The sequence below is a fragment of the Aedes aegypti genome, chromosome 2 (assembly GCF_002204515.2).
Source record: "Aedes aegypti strain LVP_AGWG chromosome 2, AaegL5.0 Primary Assembly, whole genome shotgun sequence".
Lineage (NCBI taxonomy): Eukaryota > Metazoa > Arthropoda > Insecta > Diptera > Culicidae > Aedes > Aedes aegypti.
The window spans coordinates 379,234,226-379,248,409 of record NC_035108.1 but is presented as its reverse complement, the minus strand read 5'-3'; the positions used below and the strand labels follow the sequence as shown (position 1 = coordinate 379,248,409).

Genomic DNA, 14,184 nt, shown 5'->3' with positions numbered 1-14,184 from the left:
CGCTCTCCGCAAGAGATCCACTTGTAAATTTGAAAGGTGGTTTTAATTTATCTTCTCAAGATGTTATGGTTGATGATAAAACCACCTTATATTTAAATTCAAAACGACTAAATTCTATATTTGCAAGCGCTCCATGCGCAATTTTTCACGAAAACTTAAGCAAAACTAGGTATATGTAAAATTCGGTCAGTTTTCCGAAGTAGAAACCAAACCCAGAAAATTTCTGAACGATAGCCGTTTTGCGATTCTTACATTTTATTTCAAAATGTTTTGTCAGCATTTGAATGTCGAAAGGTCTTAATTGAAATCTGAAAGTGAATATAGCTTAATCGAAATGGCTTATCTTTTCAGATTAGAATCAGCTTGAAAATGAATAAAATCGAATCCTATTAAGCCGTAACTCACAAAACAGTATTATTCTAAATGTTCGTTAGAACTGTTGAATCGATTAACATGTGTTGAAAATTCCGGATTTCTAACAGAGTTGCGATAAGGATTCATTCACAAATTTCACATTGCTGCCATTTTAGACAAACAATACGATGTGTCACGAACTGTTTTGGTTCACGAACTATCACACTCTCCGAATATGGTTCGATCGCCTTATTTGGATAAAAATCCAAACACTGCAGGACTTGCACTCATCCCATTTAGCGTTTTGGAATTTGTAAATGAACCCTAGTGGACAGGTGCTCCGCGCAACAGGTTAATCATAAAAATTGCTTCGTGAGCCAAAAAGTCTGAAAACTTCTGGTCCAGCACAATTGAAGATGCTCAGAGATTTAATTAATGGGACTTTAGATGAGCTTACCATTTTCAATGTGCACGAATCAAGAGCTCCAAATTTTAAAGTCAATAACGTCGCCGGTCCAAATGGTCATCGGGAAGAAAAGGATTGTTAGTTAGACAACCATTGTTACTAGAGACCGAATTTATCTCTGCATCTCAATAGTTGTTGTGGTTAGGATATTGGGTAAGTGTTACTCACGATATTAGATCACGGTATTCCGCAGCAGCCTGCGACACAATCAACAGACTAAACACTATTCATAGTCCATAGCGATCATCATAAAATCATGTGAATTGCGGAGCTTTTCGAGCTTTTGGTTCCTCTTGGGAGATATAGGTTATAATGTAAAGTACTTCCAGATAATCTTGATGAAACATATTTGCGTTCAATATTGTCATTATATAGTTACAAACCGCAAAATCCTTACCGTTTTCAAACTCATATCCAAAACAGGGCATGCGGAAAATTTCGCTATGCAGCAACACCGTCTCTTCTGTATCCCCTGCTGCAGCATACCGGCTCAAGACGAAACCCATTATTCATCCAGGTTGTAAATCTAATTACTTTCAAGCATTATTGGACGTGAAAGACAACATCTTCATGCTCGAGTTCGCTTTTCTTGTTGCTGAGAAAGCACGAGAGCACCATCTGGTTGATATGTAGATTCAGTTCCGCCCAGATGAGTATGTACTCAGAATTCATTACAAAAGCGCATAGATGAACTATTACTGGAGCTTAAGACGGGCCCGGTGTCGAGTCTAAACAGAATAAACCTTCCATTTATCCTTCCATCCATGCAACCATCCATCGGTTAAGGCGGTTTGCGTTCATTCTGGGTCGGCTGGCGTTAGGGGAAAGTACTCCAAATCGCAGCAATTAAGCTTGAATCTACATTCCAATGTAACGTTCATGTAATTCACCAATTGAGACACCATGCGTCTCCATTGATTCGTTCAAATAAGGTGCATATATGTCCTAGTGAGGCCATTAGATTCAAAGTCTACTGTCAATTTAATATTGTAACGAGGAGAAAAAATCGGGGTTGTATCTTGTATAAGTAAACATTATAACAATGCAAGGCAATATCCGGTAGTTGTACACATGTAATAAATGTAGAAAATATCAACGAATATGTTACCGAGTAATCAACTGTAAAATGTTGGAAAACTGCCTTTAAATGGCACATTAGGCTGATACAAATAATAATTTTATTTTATGTCACCCCCCCCCTTCAAAAATCCGAAAATTTTGAAGGGGAGAAAAAAAAGATTCATCATTTCTTGACATCATTTAGGTTTTTTTCAATTTTTAAAGTAAAAAAAAAAACAAGTAAAATAATGATCCAGGGGACGATTAAAAAAAGTTTAACAACTATCATCAAAAATAAAAATTTCGAAAAATAACTTTTTTTTTCATTTTAATTTTTTGTTCCTTATTTATTTTTATCCCCCCCCCCTCGTACCTTCCAAGTGGTCTCGGACATAAAAGAAATTTAATATTTGTATCAGCCTTATTATAAGTTCAATATTATATGTTAAGGTCATGAAAACTTCAATAGTTATGGAACATCAATGAAAAACTAATTTCCACATGGAGCCTGTGGTTTGTTTTGAAGCACTTTCCTCTACTTATAGCGAAGCAGAATCATATCTTGGAAAATATGATGAAGCAACTCGATTGCAATCTATTCCACTTTCCACATCAATTTTGTCGGTGTGCACACGTTCTGCAAGATGGGTTAGATGGCAGCCACATTGAATTGGGTTATTTCAAACTGGATCCTCATGAACTGTAAGAAATGCAGGGTGCAAGAAATGGAAAATTGATTCAATTTAATCCCGTAACCACACGGCAGGCGATATGAGATATATCGGTAAGATAAGGACAGTAAGTCAACCCAGATAGCCGTAGCGGTAAACGCGCAGCTATTCAGCATGACCATGCTGAGGGTCGTGGGTTCGAATCCCACTGGTCGAGGATCTTTTCGTAGAGGAAATTTTCTCGATTCCCAGGGCATAGAAGTATCTTCGTACCTGCCACACGATATACACATGCAAAAATGGTCAATCGGCAAAGAAGGCTCTCAGTTAAATACTGTGGAAGTGCTCATACGAACACTAATCTGAGAAGCCGGCTTTGTCCCAGTTGGGACGTAACGTCAGAAAGAAGAAGAAGTAAGTACGCAAATTATTAAAACTCATATTTAAAAGATACAATAACGAAATTAAAATTTCCAGCTTAAAGTTGAGTAAGCTCAACCGTAAAACCCGAGTTTGCTCAAGAAGCATCCGAAAGCGTCTCCGTTCCCCTAAAATCGACTAAAAATATAACCGCAAAATTTCTCTTGGGACTAAATATATCTTGGGAATACTAATAATCCAGTAATACTTAAAAATACTTCCGTAATTTTGTCACTACACTAGACAAAATAAATAAATTAATGACTTCTCATATAGCTACTCGTGAAATGTATTTGGATGTTCTTCATCCATATTTCTTCATTTCTGCCAGAATGTCTTTTTACTATAATATGGTAAGAAATTGAATGAATGAATTTCTACCTGATTTCAACCAGTTATGCAGAAATTTCAAAATTCTCAGAAAATGGTTAAAGAATTTAACCAACAGTTCCTTAATAGTTCCACAAAGTACAGGAAATTTTTATGAGATTATGAAATTAACCATATTATCAGCGATGCCACCAAATTAACTAAATCTTGAAAAATGCGTATCACTCCCATTAAAAGTGACTTTCCATAACCTCCAGAATGTCCTTCTTGGACACCAGTATTTTTTGTAGAGAAGATGTCTGAAATTGAAAGTTTGAAAATATGTTTAGCAATGCATATATAAAACTTTCGGAACTCTGAAGAGCTGCTACTACAAAGCTTGTAGAAAAGGGGGGAAACTTAGTTCTGATATTTTTTTTATAGGTTATAAGTTCAGGAACTTCAATCTGTATAAGTGACTAAGTACCCTTCAATTTAATCATCATATCTCCTCCTATTTCAGAAACCGAAATCGGATGTCCACCGCCAGATTTCAAAATTTCCCGCTCCAGAAAGAATTATGCAACGACCGAGGCTCCGTTTGTTACGTTCGAAACAACGCAGATTTATCTTCCACAGGACTTCACGACGGCAGATTTCGAATTTGTGGACACTAAAAAGTCCGCTTCGGTCGCTGAAGGTGCCCTGCTGAATAGCCAAAATGCTCAGCTGCATGATTCTCACGACACGCCGTTCTGGTGGGAAATGGGAATCCAAAATGCCGAAGCACGTGAATCCTTGGCGGCGGCCTCATTTCCATCGTACAAACAACGCGCTAAACGAGGATTGCGAAGAAGTCATCGAATTCGGCGATCAGCGTTCGATACGAATGGCCAGGACAATATGCTGCTGCATCAGGAGCTGACACCGGTCGTCGTGATCAACAATGTCTTCAATGAAAACGACAGCGATCACAGCGTATTCGATAACGTGTTTCTGAGTGGAAAACAGTTGGAGCTGGACGAAGAAAAGGATCACTACGTAGATCAGAATGAAATAGGAGAAGTGCTCGAAACGGAGGTGGTCGATGGACGTGGTGTAAAGACAAGGGTGAAGCGGAAGTCAGGAAAAACGACCGGAGCATTGAGTAGAGCAAAGGGAAGTGGAAGCGACAGCGGTAGCAAAAGTATCACCAGACACAATAAGCAAGGTGAGGTTTAACTCGATAATGGGATGGTATAGAACATTAGGGATTTAATTTTCAACTAGTTTATAAGAGTTAGTGTTGAGCTTGATAGAGTAGTTCATGAGTAAAATCTCAATCCTGGTCTGATGATTTGGCGATGAAAAATAATTGGCGACAGATACGATACAAATTCTAAATTTTAAAATGGATTGACTGATTTTGGGCAAGGTTGATTCCCTTTAGCTCAAGAGCAGTTAGTTTGCTAAGAGTGTCCTTACTTTACCAATACTGAGAATAGAACATGATCTAGATATCTTGGACGAGGAGCAAGAGGACCACAAGGTGCGTGCCGAGGGTGGCACTTCAGAGGTCGCCAAACCTTACCATCGAGACGAAACGATGGCAAGGGAGAAGCGTAAATCTGGTAAGGCAACGGGTGCTCTTAGTCGTCCGAAAGGTGGTAGCGATAGCGGCAGTAAAAGTATCAGTCGAAATGCCAACAAAGGTGAGCCTTGCTAGTTCATAGAGTTTCATCCCATTTTTACATTACATCGCCTCAAATCGCTCGCTGTATCTGCGCTTCAGAGTAGAGAACACTCAGTTGAGGTCTGCGCTTCGCATTATATAGACCAATCACTTGCATCCAAATCGATCCATATGAAACATTTTGTCCGCTAAACGAACACTTCAAATAGCACTAATTTTGCGATGAGCTTTCAGCTTTCACTCGCTTCTGCTTGCAATCACTCTTGTGGAAGTTTGATCAAACAATAACACTATTTTATGTCATACGAAATCTCCAGGCCAATACGACGAAGACGGAAGCTACGTTCCGCCATTACCGGATTCTCACGAAGGTCCAGATGAGGAGAAAGAGAGCGAAGAGATCGAAGAAAGCCCAGAGCTTCATCAATTCCGGGAGGTCAGCGAAGTTCGTTTTCCAGGGGAAGTAGGTCCTTTGGGAGGTCATCGACTGTGTAAGATTCAATGCGTTAAAGGTCACTGGGTAGGACCTCTCTGTGCCATGAATGAACACGAACAGGACGAGAATGGACAGTTGAAATTTGAACCACTGTACAAGCGATGCGTCGTCGATCACATTCCACCACATTTGCTTTTGAGCTACAAGAATGTTTCTGTGGTAAGATTTTTATTATTTCTTATCGATTGCAGTATATTTAGAAATGTGTTTATAGACTATCGGCTGGGATCTACCACACGGTCACACTCTACAAGCAAGGTGTAGGGATCTGGGTCTGTATAAGCTTCTGGGAGAGACCAAAGTTCTTTGCTCTAATGGTATGTGGGCACCGAAGATGCCGTCGTGTGTACCAACTACTCTACTCACCAATTACTCTGGTAAATATATAATCTATAATCTCATAATCGTTACATTTTTAGCTTATCTCGAGTTTTGTTATTATAGACGACAGTCCACCATCAATTCGTATTAAGGTAGGAGTCGGATCAGCTGCCTATGAACCATCGGGAGTGCTTGCTGTTCTTCCCACCAGTACAATTCATTTGGATTGTATGTACCCTCGACGTCGAGGCTCACCGGAGTGGACTTGGACAGGCTGGTTCCGTCAATACTTAACTGGTACGATCAACTTCGAAAAACTGTCTTCATGTGTCCCATAAAACAATTAGAATCAAGATTTGCTCCACTCAAAAACTATAGCGCCACATCTAGGACTCTTTCGAACCCATCACACCTATCTCACTAGATGTTTTCCGATTCTGTTCTACCCCCCTAATCGATAACCCGTAGATACACCCGGCAGTGGCACTGCTGTTAACCAATTCAATCCGATTCCTGATTTTTTCAATATAGGTTGGTCCGCCGTACCGGAGGAGAAAGCGTCACGCTATCGGCTCACCATCAAGGACATCCAGAGCCAGGACTCCGGAACGTATACCTGTGCTTCGCCACGGGGCCTCACAAACAGTATCGTGATCGTTGTGGCCAGTATGGATGAGTGGTTTCTTTGCTGTTGAAGGAATGCACTAAAATTATTTCTTTATTTTAGTATCGCAATGTTCGACTCTGTTGGAACCGAAGCCACCTTTATCATTACGTTTGGAAGGCATAAAACTTGGGCAACGCGCACTGTACAGATGTCCTCTCGGGTATAGTCTGCAAGGGACGGCAAACGCTACGTGTCTGGCATCAGGTACGTACCGAGGATCAGCGTTGATGTTGAATAACGTTTTTAAGATTTTAGAAAAACAGGAATGCTTGACGAGAATCAAATTTGTAAATTACTAAGTCCTAAGTGGTCAGTGGTCCCTAGAAGCAACTGCAAAAATTTGAACAAAATCAATAAAACGAAAAGCTTGAAGTTTGTGAAGGGAAAACGGGCCACATATTAGGGTGGGGCTTATTTCCAAAAATCTTCCGTAGTCAGGATTTACAAAGTGGAAAATGATCATCGGTCCCAAAATAACATCCTGTGAAAAAATGATAATTTTTGGTGAAGGTTTAGAGGTGGCGCAAAGGGCGTATGTGCAGTTTTCCCATTTTAGTGAACTCTGAAAAATTTTGGTATGCTTTTCAGCTTGTTTTGGTGATTTTACGATCCTTAAGGGCAAAAAATCACCTCAAAATTGCGATATCTCCACTCCTTTAGATGATATTTGACGAAATATATTTTATGCATGCGATTTTTGGCCCTTGAATAGGTTACGCTGACTGATTACTATGAACCCGAATAAGCATATAAATAGCTGGGGAGGATTCCTATGCTAGTAGAATGGAACAAAGAGCAAAGAAGAATGAGAGAAAGAACAAAGAACACAGAAGAATGTAAGGTGGGGTGGGTTAAATAGGTGGGAGGGTGAAACTAGCGATGTCTTGAGCGTAACAGAGGAATCTAGAAAACGATGATTACATTAATTGAATTCATATTTTTTTTAATCTTTATTAACGAGATTTTTAGCTCTTTAGCTATGGGCTAGTTCATCTCGGGACCAACGGGTTTACTTCCCTTCCGAAGGATGTCGCCACTGAAATTTTTAGTGACTATCTCGGAGATGGGATTCGATCCCAGATCCTCAGCGTGAAAGGTGTGTGTTCTAACCACTACACCAGGTCCAACCCCTTGATTTCTATTTAATATTACCCACTTCAGAAATATTTCGACATTTTTATTGGAACTTATTGCTACTTTATAGGACTTTATGGAAAAATTTCAATAACGGCTAAAATGTCCTTAATTCCATGCGAAGTTTCATCATTATTCTCCTGGTAGATATAGATAAATACACGTCACTTTGAAAGGGACCGTTGCAAAATTTACATCCTGGAAATTCAGCCTCACGCAGTATCTATTAAATTCATAACTAATTTATATAATTATTTATATATACATAGGACATCCTGTGAAAATTCCTTCATGTAGCTCTGTCCTAAAAAATATGTTTCAGAACTGTGACGACTTAATTTTGGTTTCATTTGAGAGGTTTTCAACCTGAAGTGCTTTATTTCTTGCACCCTATAGAAGCTCGTGTACTAATATGAATTTTGACTACCGATTTTTTTTTTCCTTCTGCTTTTGTTTATACACATCGATTTCAAATACAGATGTAGAACGATGTATTGAACTTCATCTGCATTTTCGTTTGTCCGAAGTTATGTTGAAGGTGTTGTGGCGAAAGTGAAGTATTGGAACCCCAAACGCAATTAATTGCTGAAATGGCATCATAATCCAGAAATTCCTGTGGAAATTCTAACAAGAAGTGTTATTGCTGGAAAGCAAAAATCGTTTATGGATTTACCTAATAAGGATATATCGTGTGGGATCAAAATCCGAACACCTAAGAAATGAATCTAAACCCTTTAACTTCATATAAAACTCCTTCTATTTGTATGAAGTGTACGGATTTTGAGCCTGTATGGATTTGGGCCCCTCTGTAATTTCTTTCAAATTATAAAAGCAATTGCTGGAGTTATATCAAACGGACATTCTATACTACTAAATGAGTGTTAAACTTGCATATAATCACATCTCATACATCCAACCGAGATATTTTCACGGCTCTATAGTTGATTCTAATATAATATCATCAGTTACACCCTCCCCCCTGTTTAACCCACCCCACCTTACGTTCTTCTGTGTTCTTTGTTCTTTCTATGATTCTTCTTTGCTTTTTGTTCCATTCTACAAGCATAGGAATAGTAATCAGTCATTGTAACCTATTCAAGGGCCAAAAATCGCATGCATAAAATATATTTCGTCAAATATCATCTAAAAGAGTGGAGATATCGCAATTTTGATGTGATTTTTTGCCCTTAAGGATCCTAAAATCACCAAAACAAGCTGAAAAGCATACCAAAATTTTTCAGAGTTCACTAAAATGGGAAAACTGCACATACGCCCTTTGCGCCACCTCTAAACCTTCACCAAAAATTATCATTTTTTCACAGGATGTTATTTTGGGACCGATGATCATTTTCCACTTTGTAAATCCTGACTACGAAAGATTTTTGGAAATAAGCCCCACCCTAGCCACATATGGCTTTAACAGACCTTGGAATTGCGAACGCCGCACTTACAAAAACCCGCATGGATTTACCTTTGAATGTCGGAAATGCTATGGTCGATTACCGTTTTGACTCATATTCCGAACACTTAAGGCCAACAGTGACTTCAAATGCATCTGATTGGCATAAATTAGCCGATATTTGTGTACATTTTAATTTCTTTGCAAAGTCTAACTGTTAACTATTGGGTGTACCAATAATAATGATGATTTAATTACTTTTAGTATAGTTTCTCCGTTAAAGTATGGAACAACATTTTGATTCAAATACAGTGGGATTCCGTTTTTGGCAACAAAGTTGAAATTTTCAGTTGCCAAAAACGGAACCGTGCCAAAATCGGAACCCATATTTCATTTTTTTTTTCAACTATTGGTTTTAAAAGCATCATTACAATGTTAATACATCATTTTTATGGAATCATAAGGCGTTCAGACTTCGAAAAGGTTCACTTCGAAGCATTTTCCCGAAGGGTTATACTATGCTATGAATGTACAGCTCCGTAATATTAAATCTGGCAAACGATTTTCTGATCGCGTTTATACGCCTCAACGTCTTCAATTATTTTTTAGAAGCTTTATGCATAGTTTTTGTATAAGAGGGCCTTGTAAAACCAATAATCGCATAAGTGACTTTTATTGAAGAACTGGACATTTTCTTAAAACTATGAGAGAAAACGAAAACAAACATGTTTTCTTTTAAAGACGGATTTGCGAATAAAAAGCGCTGGTATTGCAAAACGGCATGACCTTTTTTTTCAAATTAAATGACCATTTAAAATCAGTTTTACTTTTGGACTTTAGTATAAAATCTGAAAAATTCGGTAAGTTTTGAATTGCTCCTTCAATTTATGTTTCTGATAAAGTAATGCATTTTATAATGAATCAAAAGGGCAAACATAAACATGAGAAGATGCATAAATGTCATGTAATTGTGTAGAATTTAATGTTTACTTGAAATAATTTTTAATTCAGCTTGATATATGTTTTACACCTGCCTTATGAAATCAACTGAAATTTACAGGATCCTGTATGAAACCTCAAGAATCTTATAGGAATCTTCAGGTTCTCATAAGAAATCTACAGAAAAAACGCTTGAGCTCTGAAGCATCTTGCCAAGCACCCGTAGGATCTCGCATAGAGTTCTCAGGATCTTGCTAAGGATTTTGCTATGAGTTAACATCTTGGAATTCCGCTGCGATATTGCCGTAAATTCCATTAAAAATTAATAAAAGTTTATTTCCATTAAAAATTAATAAAAGTTTTCCATTAAAAATTAATAAAAGTTTATTATTATTAGGCTACCACTAGCACACCTCAAATTCCTCTGGGAACCTTTTCAAGACCCTCAAGCGTTCGCCGAAAATATTAAAAATACTACTAGAAATTCACATTATCCCGCTTAAAATTTACAAGACGCCCTAGAGTTTATTAGGAATCACCAGATTTCGGACTTAATCCTCCATAACCAGTTATACACTCTAACGATCTCTCAAGAAACTCTCAGTGTCCACTTGGAATCTGCAGATATCCTCATGAATTCGTTAAAATTTCTGAAAAGTCCCACAGAATCCCTTAATGATTCTCCAGGGTACAGTTAGGAAACTCATAGACTCAGCTCTTAAGGAACATTTTGATGATGTTGAGACCCGTATCCTTGATTAACAATCTTGTACAGAATTCTGGATCGTCTCCGTACAAATCTAACGCCTTATAGATTCTATAGAAAAGAGAGAACGTAGCTTTAAATAGTTTACGCAGAAAGATCAATATACACACCAATACCACGGACAAAAAGTAGAAACACTCTCAGTCGTATTTATTGCACGCTTCAATGGTATTATTGAAAATAAATTGTAGTTTGGACTGTATTCGCATTTGTCATGTTATTTAATGAAATTTAAAAAAAAGTTATGATACAAGACATTTTGCTGAACATATTTGTATCTATTATTGCGGTGTTTTTACATACACAATGTATATAAATCCATAATAATAAGGACATCGAGACAAAATTTATAATTGTAACTCTGTGTGAGTCATAGATTTTTCGTTGCTCTTATGTCGGTGCTGGTGCTTTGTTCGAACAAGCAGTTCCAAATCTGAAGAACAGTGTTTTTTTATTGTATCACCTACTGGCAAACTCAAGTGGGCTGGTCACTCAATATGAATGCCTGAAAAAAGAATGGTCTTAAGTTGAGATACTGGTGGAGATTATTGGTCTCATGAAACGTTGCCTATGTATGACCAATGACCATTCTGAAGTAAATAAGCGCGTATCCGAGTCCTTAGTAGTTGGTGAGATTTGGGGAAACATCGACGAAAATGGAGATCTGGAATGTAATCGGTGTGGAGTTAACATGCTATTCAAGTGACTAAAGCAACAGACACGATTATGTTTACAAAAATTTACAAATTTTAATGGTATTGAAAAATGTTGCCAAAAACGGATCCATTTTGTTGCCAAAATCGGGGGGTGCCAAAATCGGAGCATGCCAAAAACGGAGCATGCCAAAAACGGAATCCCACTGTACCGAACACTGTGTTCATTCTGTCTCATATTCCGAACACTTTGATTCAAATTCCGAACAGCATGAATAAATCGTATTCAAATGAATAATTTCGCAAATAAATTTATCTGAGCTTGTTCTACTGGTCTTAAACTAGAGAATCATCACTACTCCCGGGGTATAAATTATATTGGAGACGATAAAATCTAATGGCAATTGACTGCCATTTTCTTGTTATTTGGTGACATATATCAGCGAAACATTTCAACCAAATTGCCATACAAAAACCGAGTGTTCGGAATATGAGTCTGTTCGGAATTTGAGACAAAACGGTATCACAGTGCAAGCTATGGAATCGATCAACGAGGCTGATTTGTCATTTTACTGAAATTGCTAGGTCCACAGAGTTTTACGACCGCAGAGAAGTCCATCTTCAATCAGGGCTGTTAAAAATCATGACCGGCTTTCGACACTGACGAAACGAGTGTTCTCACTGTCGCCAGTCGAATCTATATTTCATGTGCTCACTTCGTCAAGTCGCAATGATGGAGCTCTCATGAGCAGAGTTGCTTGCTGTCACTATCAACGCGCGAAATTTGCTGATTTGTACAGGCCGACTGCGATTCAATTCGGATCATTCCATATCACATCAACGTCATGCTCTCTACTCCATCACCAGTGCATTGATGGCGATAGACTATGGATATCACTGATGGCCCAAGTTTAGCCTTAAATTAAGCATCTAAATTGTCAATTTATCAGTACGATATTCTTGAAAGTGCTGCAGACGGATTGAAACTGTGTGTTGGTCACTAAAAAACATTAATAGAGTGGGTAATTACCACGTGATCACTCATTCTGCTGTGATTGTGATCTAGAGTGCGATGTCGCATCACAGCTGTTGGTTGTCAGATCCAAGTGATATTGATAGTTCGCAACTGATATTAATAGTTTTAGTCCATCAGCCATCAGCTGATATGACCGATATTGTGCAACTCTGCGTCATGAGAGCACTTTTAATGTTGTTTTGCTATTAAAATTTGTATTTCATTTTAGAGAAATTCCGGAAGTAGATATGCTTGAAACGTTAAGTGGATATCTTTCCTTGATTCCAGCGATATAAATAACAATCATACTAGATAATTAACTAAAAATAGTCAAGTTTGCGATTCCGTCACAGGCCGTAGCGACGGAAAAATGAAAGAGAATTTGGAAAATATCTTAATAGGAGCAACATACGTTACTGCTTGGTTGTCACTCTGGATGTGAAGAATGTGTTCAACAGCACATGCTGGGAAGCGGTAGCCCACGCACTTCACCGCTTCAAGGTACCGGTCCGTTGGCTATCGCTTTCCACGGGGTTATAGCCCAGTGGTAGAGCATTCGACTGCAGATCAAGAGGTCGCCAATTCAAACCCGGGTGCCCCCTCTGAGATCTTTTTATCCCGTAACGTAGGTAGATCACCTTTACGTTGTGCGTTACGAGGTAAGATCTACTGGGACGAAAGTCCAGGGGCTTAACGGACTCCCCCCTTCCCCAGGACTTCTGTGAGTTGGGGAGTTGCCCAGGATGTGGTGAGGTTCACAGTGGGCTCTGATTAACCTTCATAAAAACCTCAAAATACCGAATGCAACAGTTGAGGCCCAACGCAAGTACGGCCCCAATTATGTATACCGGCAGCGCGCGACTAAGGAGAAGTAACGGTATGTATACCGGATAATATGCGTTGAGGCTGACAGCGGCGACATTCTACTCCCTCAGTAGGGTCGGGTGACACTGGCCTGGAACGGCGAGTTAGCTAATGGCGTTGGCTGCCCACGTCCCGTAAAACCGTGGCAGGCCTTAAAGTACGTTCCAAATCCGTCATCTGGTACCGTTTTGATTCATATGAATATAAGGCAAAAGCGAAGAGGCGTCCGGAATAAGAATCATGAAAATGCCAAATATTTCCATGCATTTAAAATTATTTCTGTTGCGGAATCAAAATCTTCACCCACCATTTGAAAGTTAAGTGTTTTGAAGACTCGATAACGCAGAAGAATTATACAGATTGAATTTTTTTATATGCTTTCTGATGAGTTATACTTCACTGAGGCCTTAAGTGTCCGTAATACGAATCAAAACGGTAGTTCCAACTGGGCGGGAGTAGGCTCATACCGTTTTGATTCATATTACAGACAGCTTCTTATTCCGGACACTCTACTTTGTATGGGATGAAATTCACATGAAATGTTTCAATTTTTGCCGTTCAAAAGTTCACACTTTGAAGATTCATTTTAATCAAATTTTCTATAGATATCTATGAAAATTTATAATACTCAACTGCCTTAGACGACTGTTTAGTGGTTTGTCAATTTCAAATAATGATTTGACTTGTCTTTTTATTATTTTCATGAGCTGTCCGGAATTTGAATCATAGTGTCCGGAACATGGGGCAAAAGTAAGGTAGCGTCCGGAATAAGAATCATGACAAGTCCACACATTTCTATTAAATAAAAATTATGCATGCATCAGAAATAAAATCTTCACCCACCATTCGAAAGTTAAGTGTTTTGAAGGCTCGATAGTGCCGAGGAATCATACAGATTGATATATTTTCAATGAATCCTGATGGGTTATACTCCATTGAGGCCTTAAGTGTCCGTAATATGAATCAAAACGGTTTATCA

At 38.5% G+C, this 14,184-nt stretch overlaps 1 protein-coding gene across 3 annotated transcripts in view; it reads left to right on the top strand.

The window, feature by feature from the left end:
• LOC5565317 (locomotion-related protein Hikaru genki) overlaps positions 1–14,184 on the top strand; it is a 58,142-nt gene that overhangs the window by 36,107 nt on the left and 7,851 nt on the right. For 2 of the 3 annotated variants that reach the window (XM_021846844.1, XM_021846845.1), the window contains exons 3-9: positions 3,803–4,489; positions 4,776–4,970; positions 5,269–5,606; positions 5,662–5,824; positions 5,892–6,065; positions 6,300–6,434; positions 6,496–6,639. In XM_021846844.1, coding sequence (XP_021702536.1) covers positions 3,803–4,489; positions 4,776–4,970; positions 5,269–5,606; positions 5,662–5,824; positions 5,892–6,065; positions 6,300–6,434; positions 6,496–6,639 — 1,836 coding nt within the window. The remainder of the gene's footprint in view (positions 1–3,802; positions 4,490–4,775; positions 4,971–5,268; positions 5,607–5,661; positions 5,825–5,891; positions 6,066–6,299; positions 6,435–6,495; positions 6,640–14,184) is intronic. The other variant, XM_021846846.1, reaches the window with a different exon arrangement.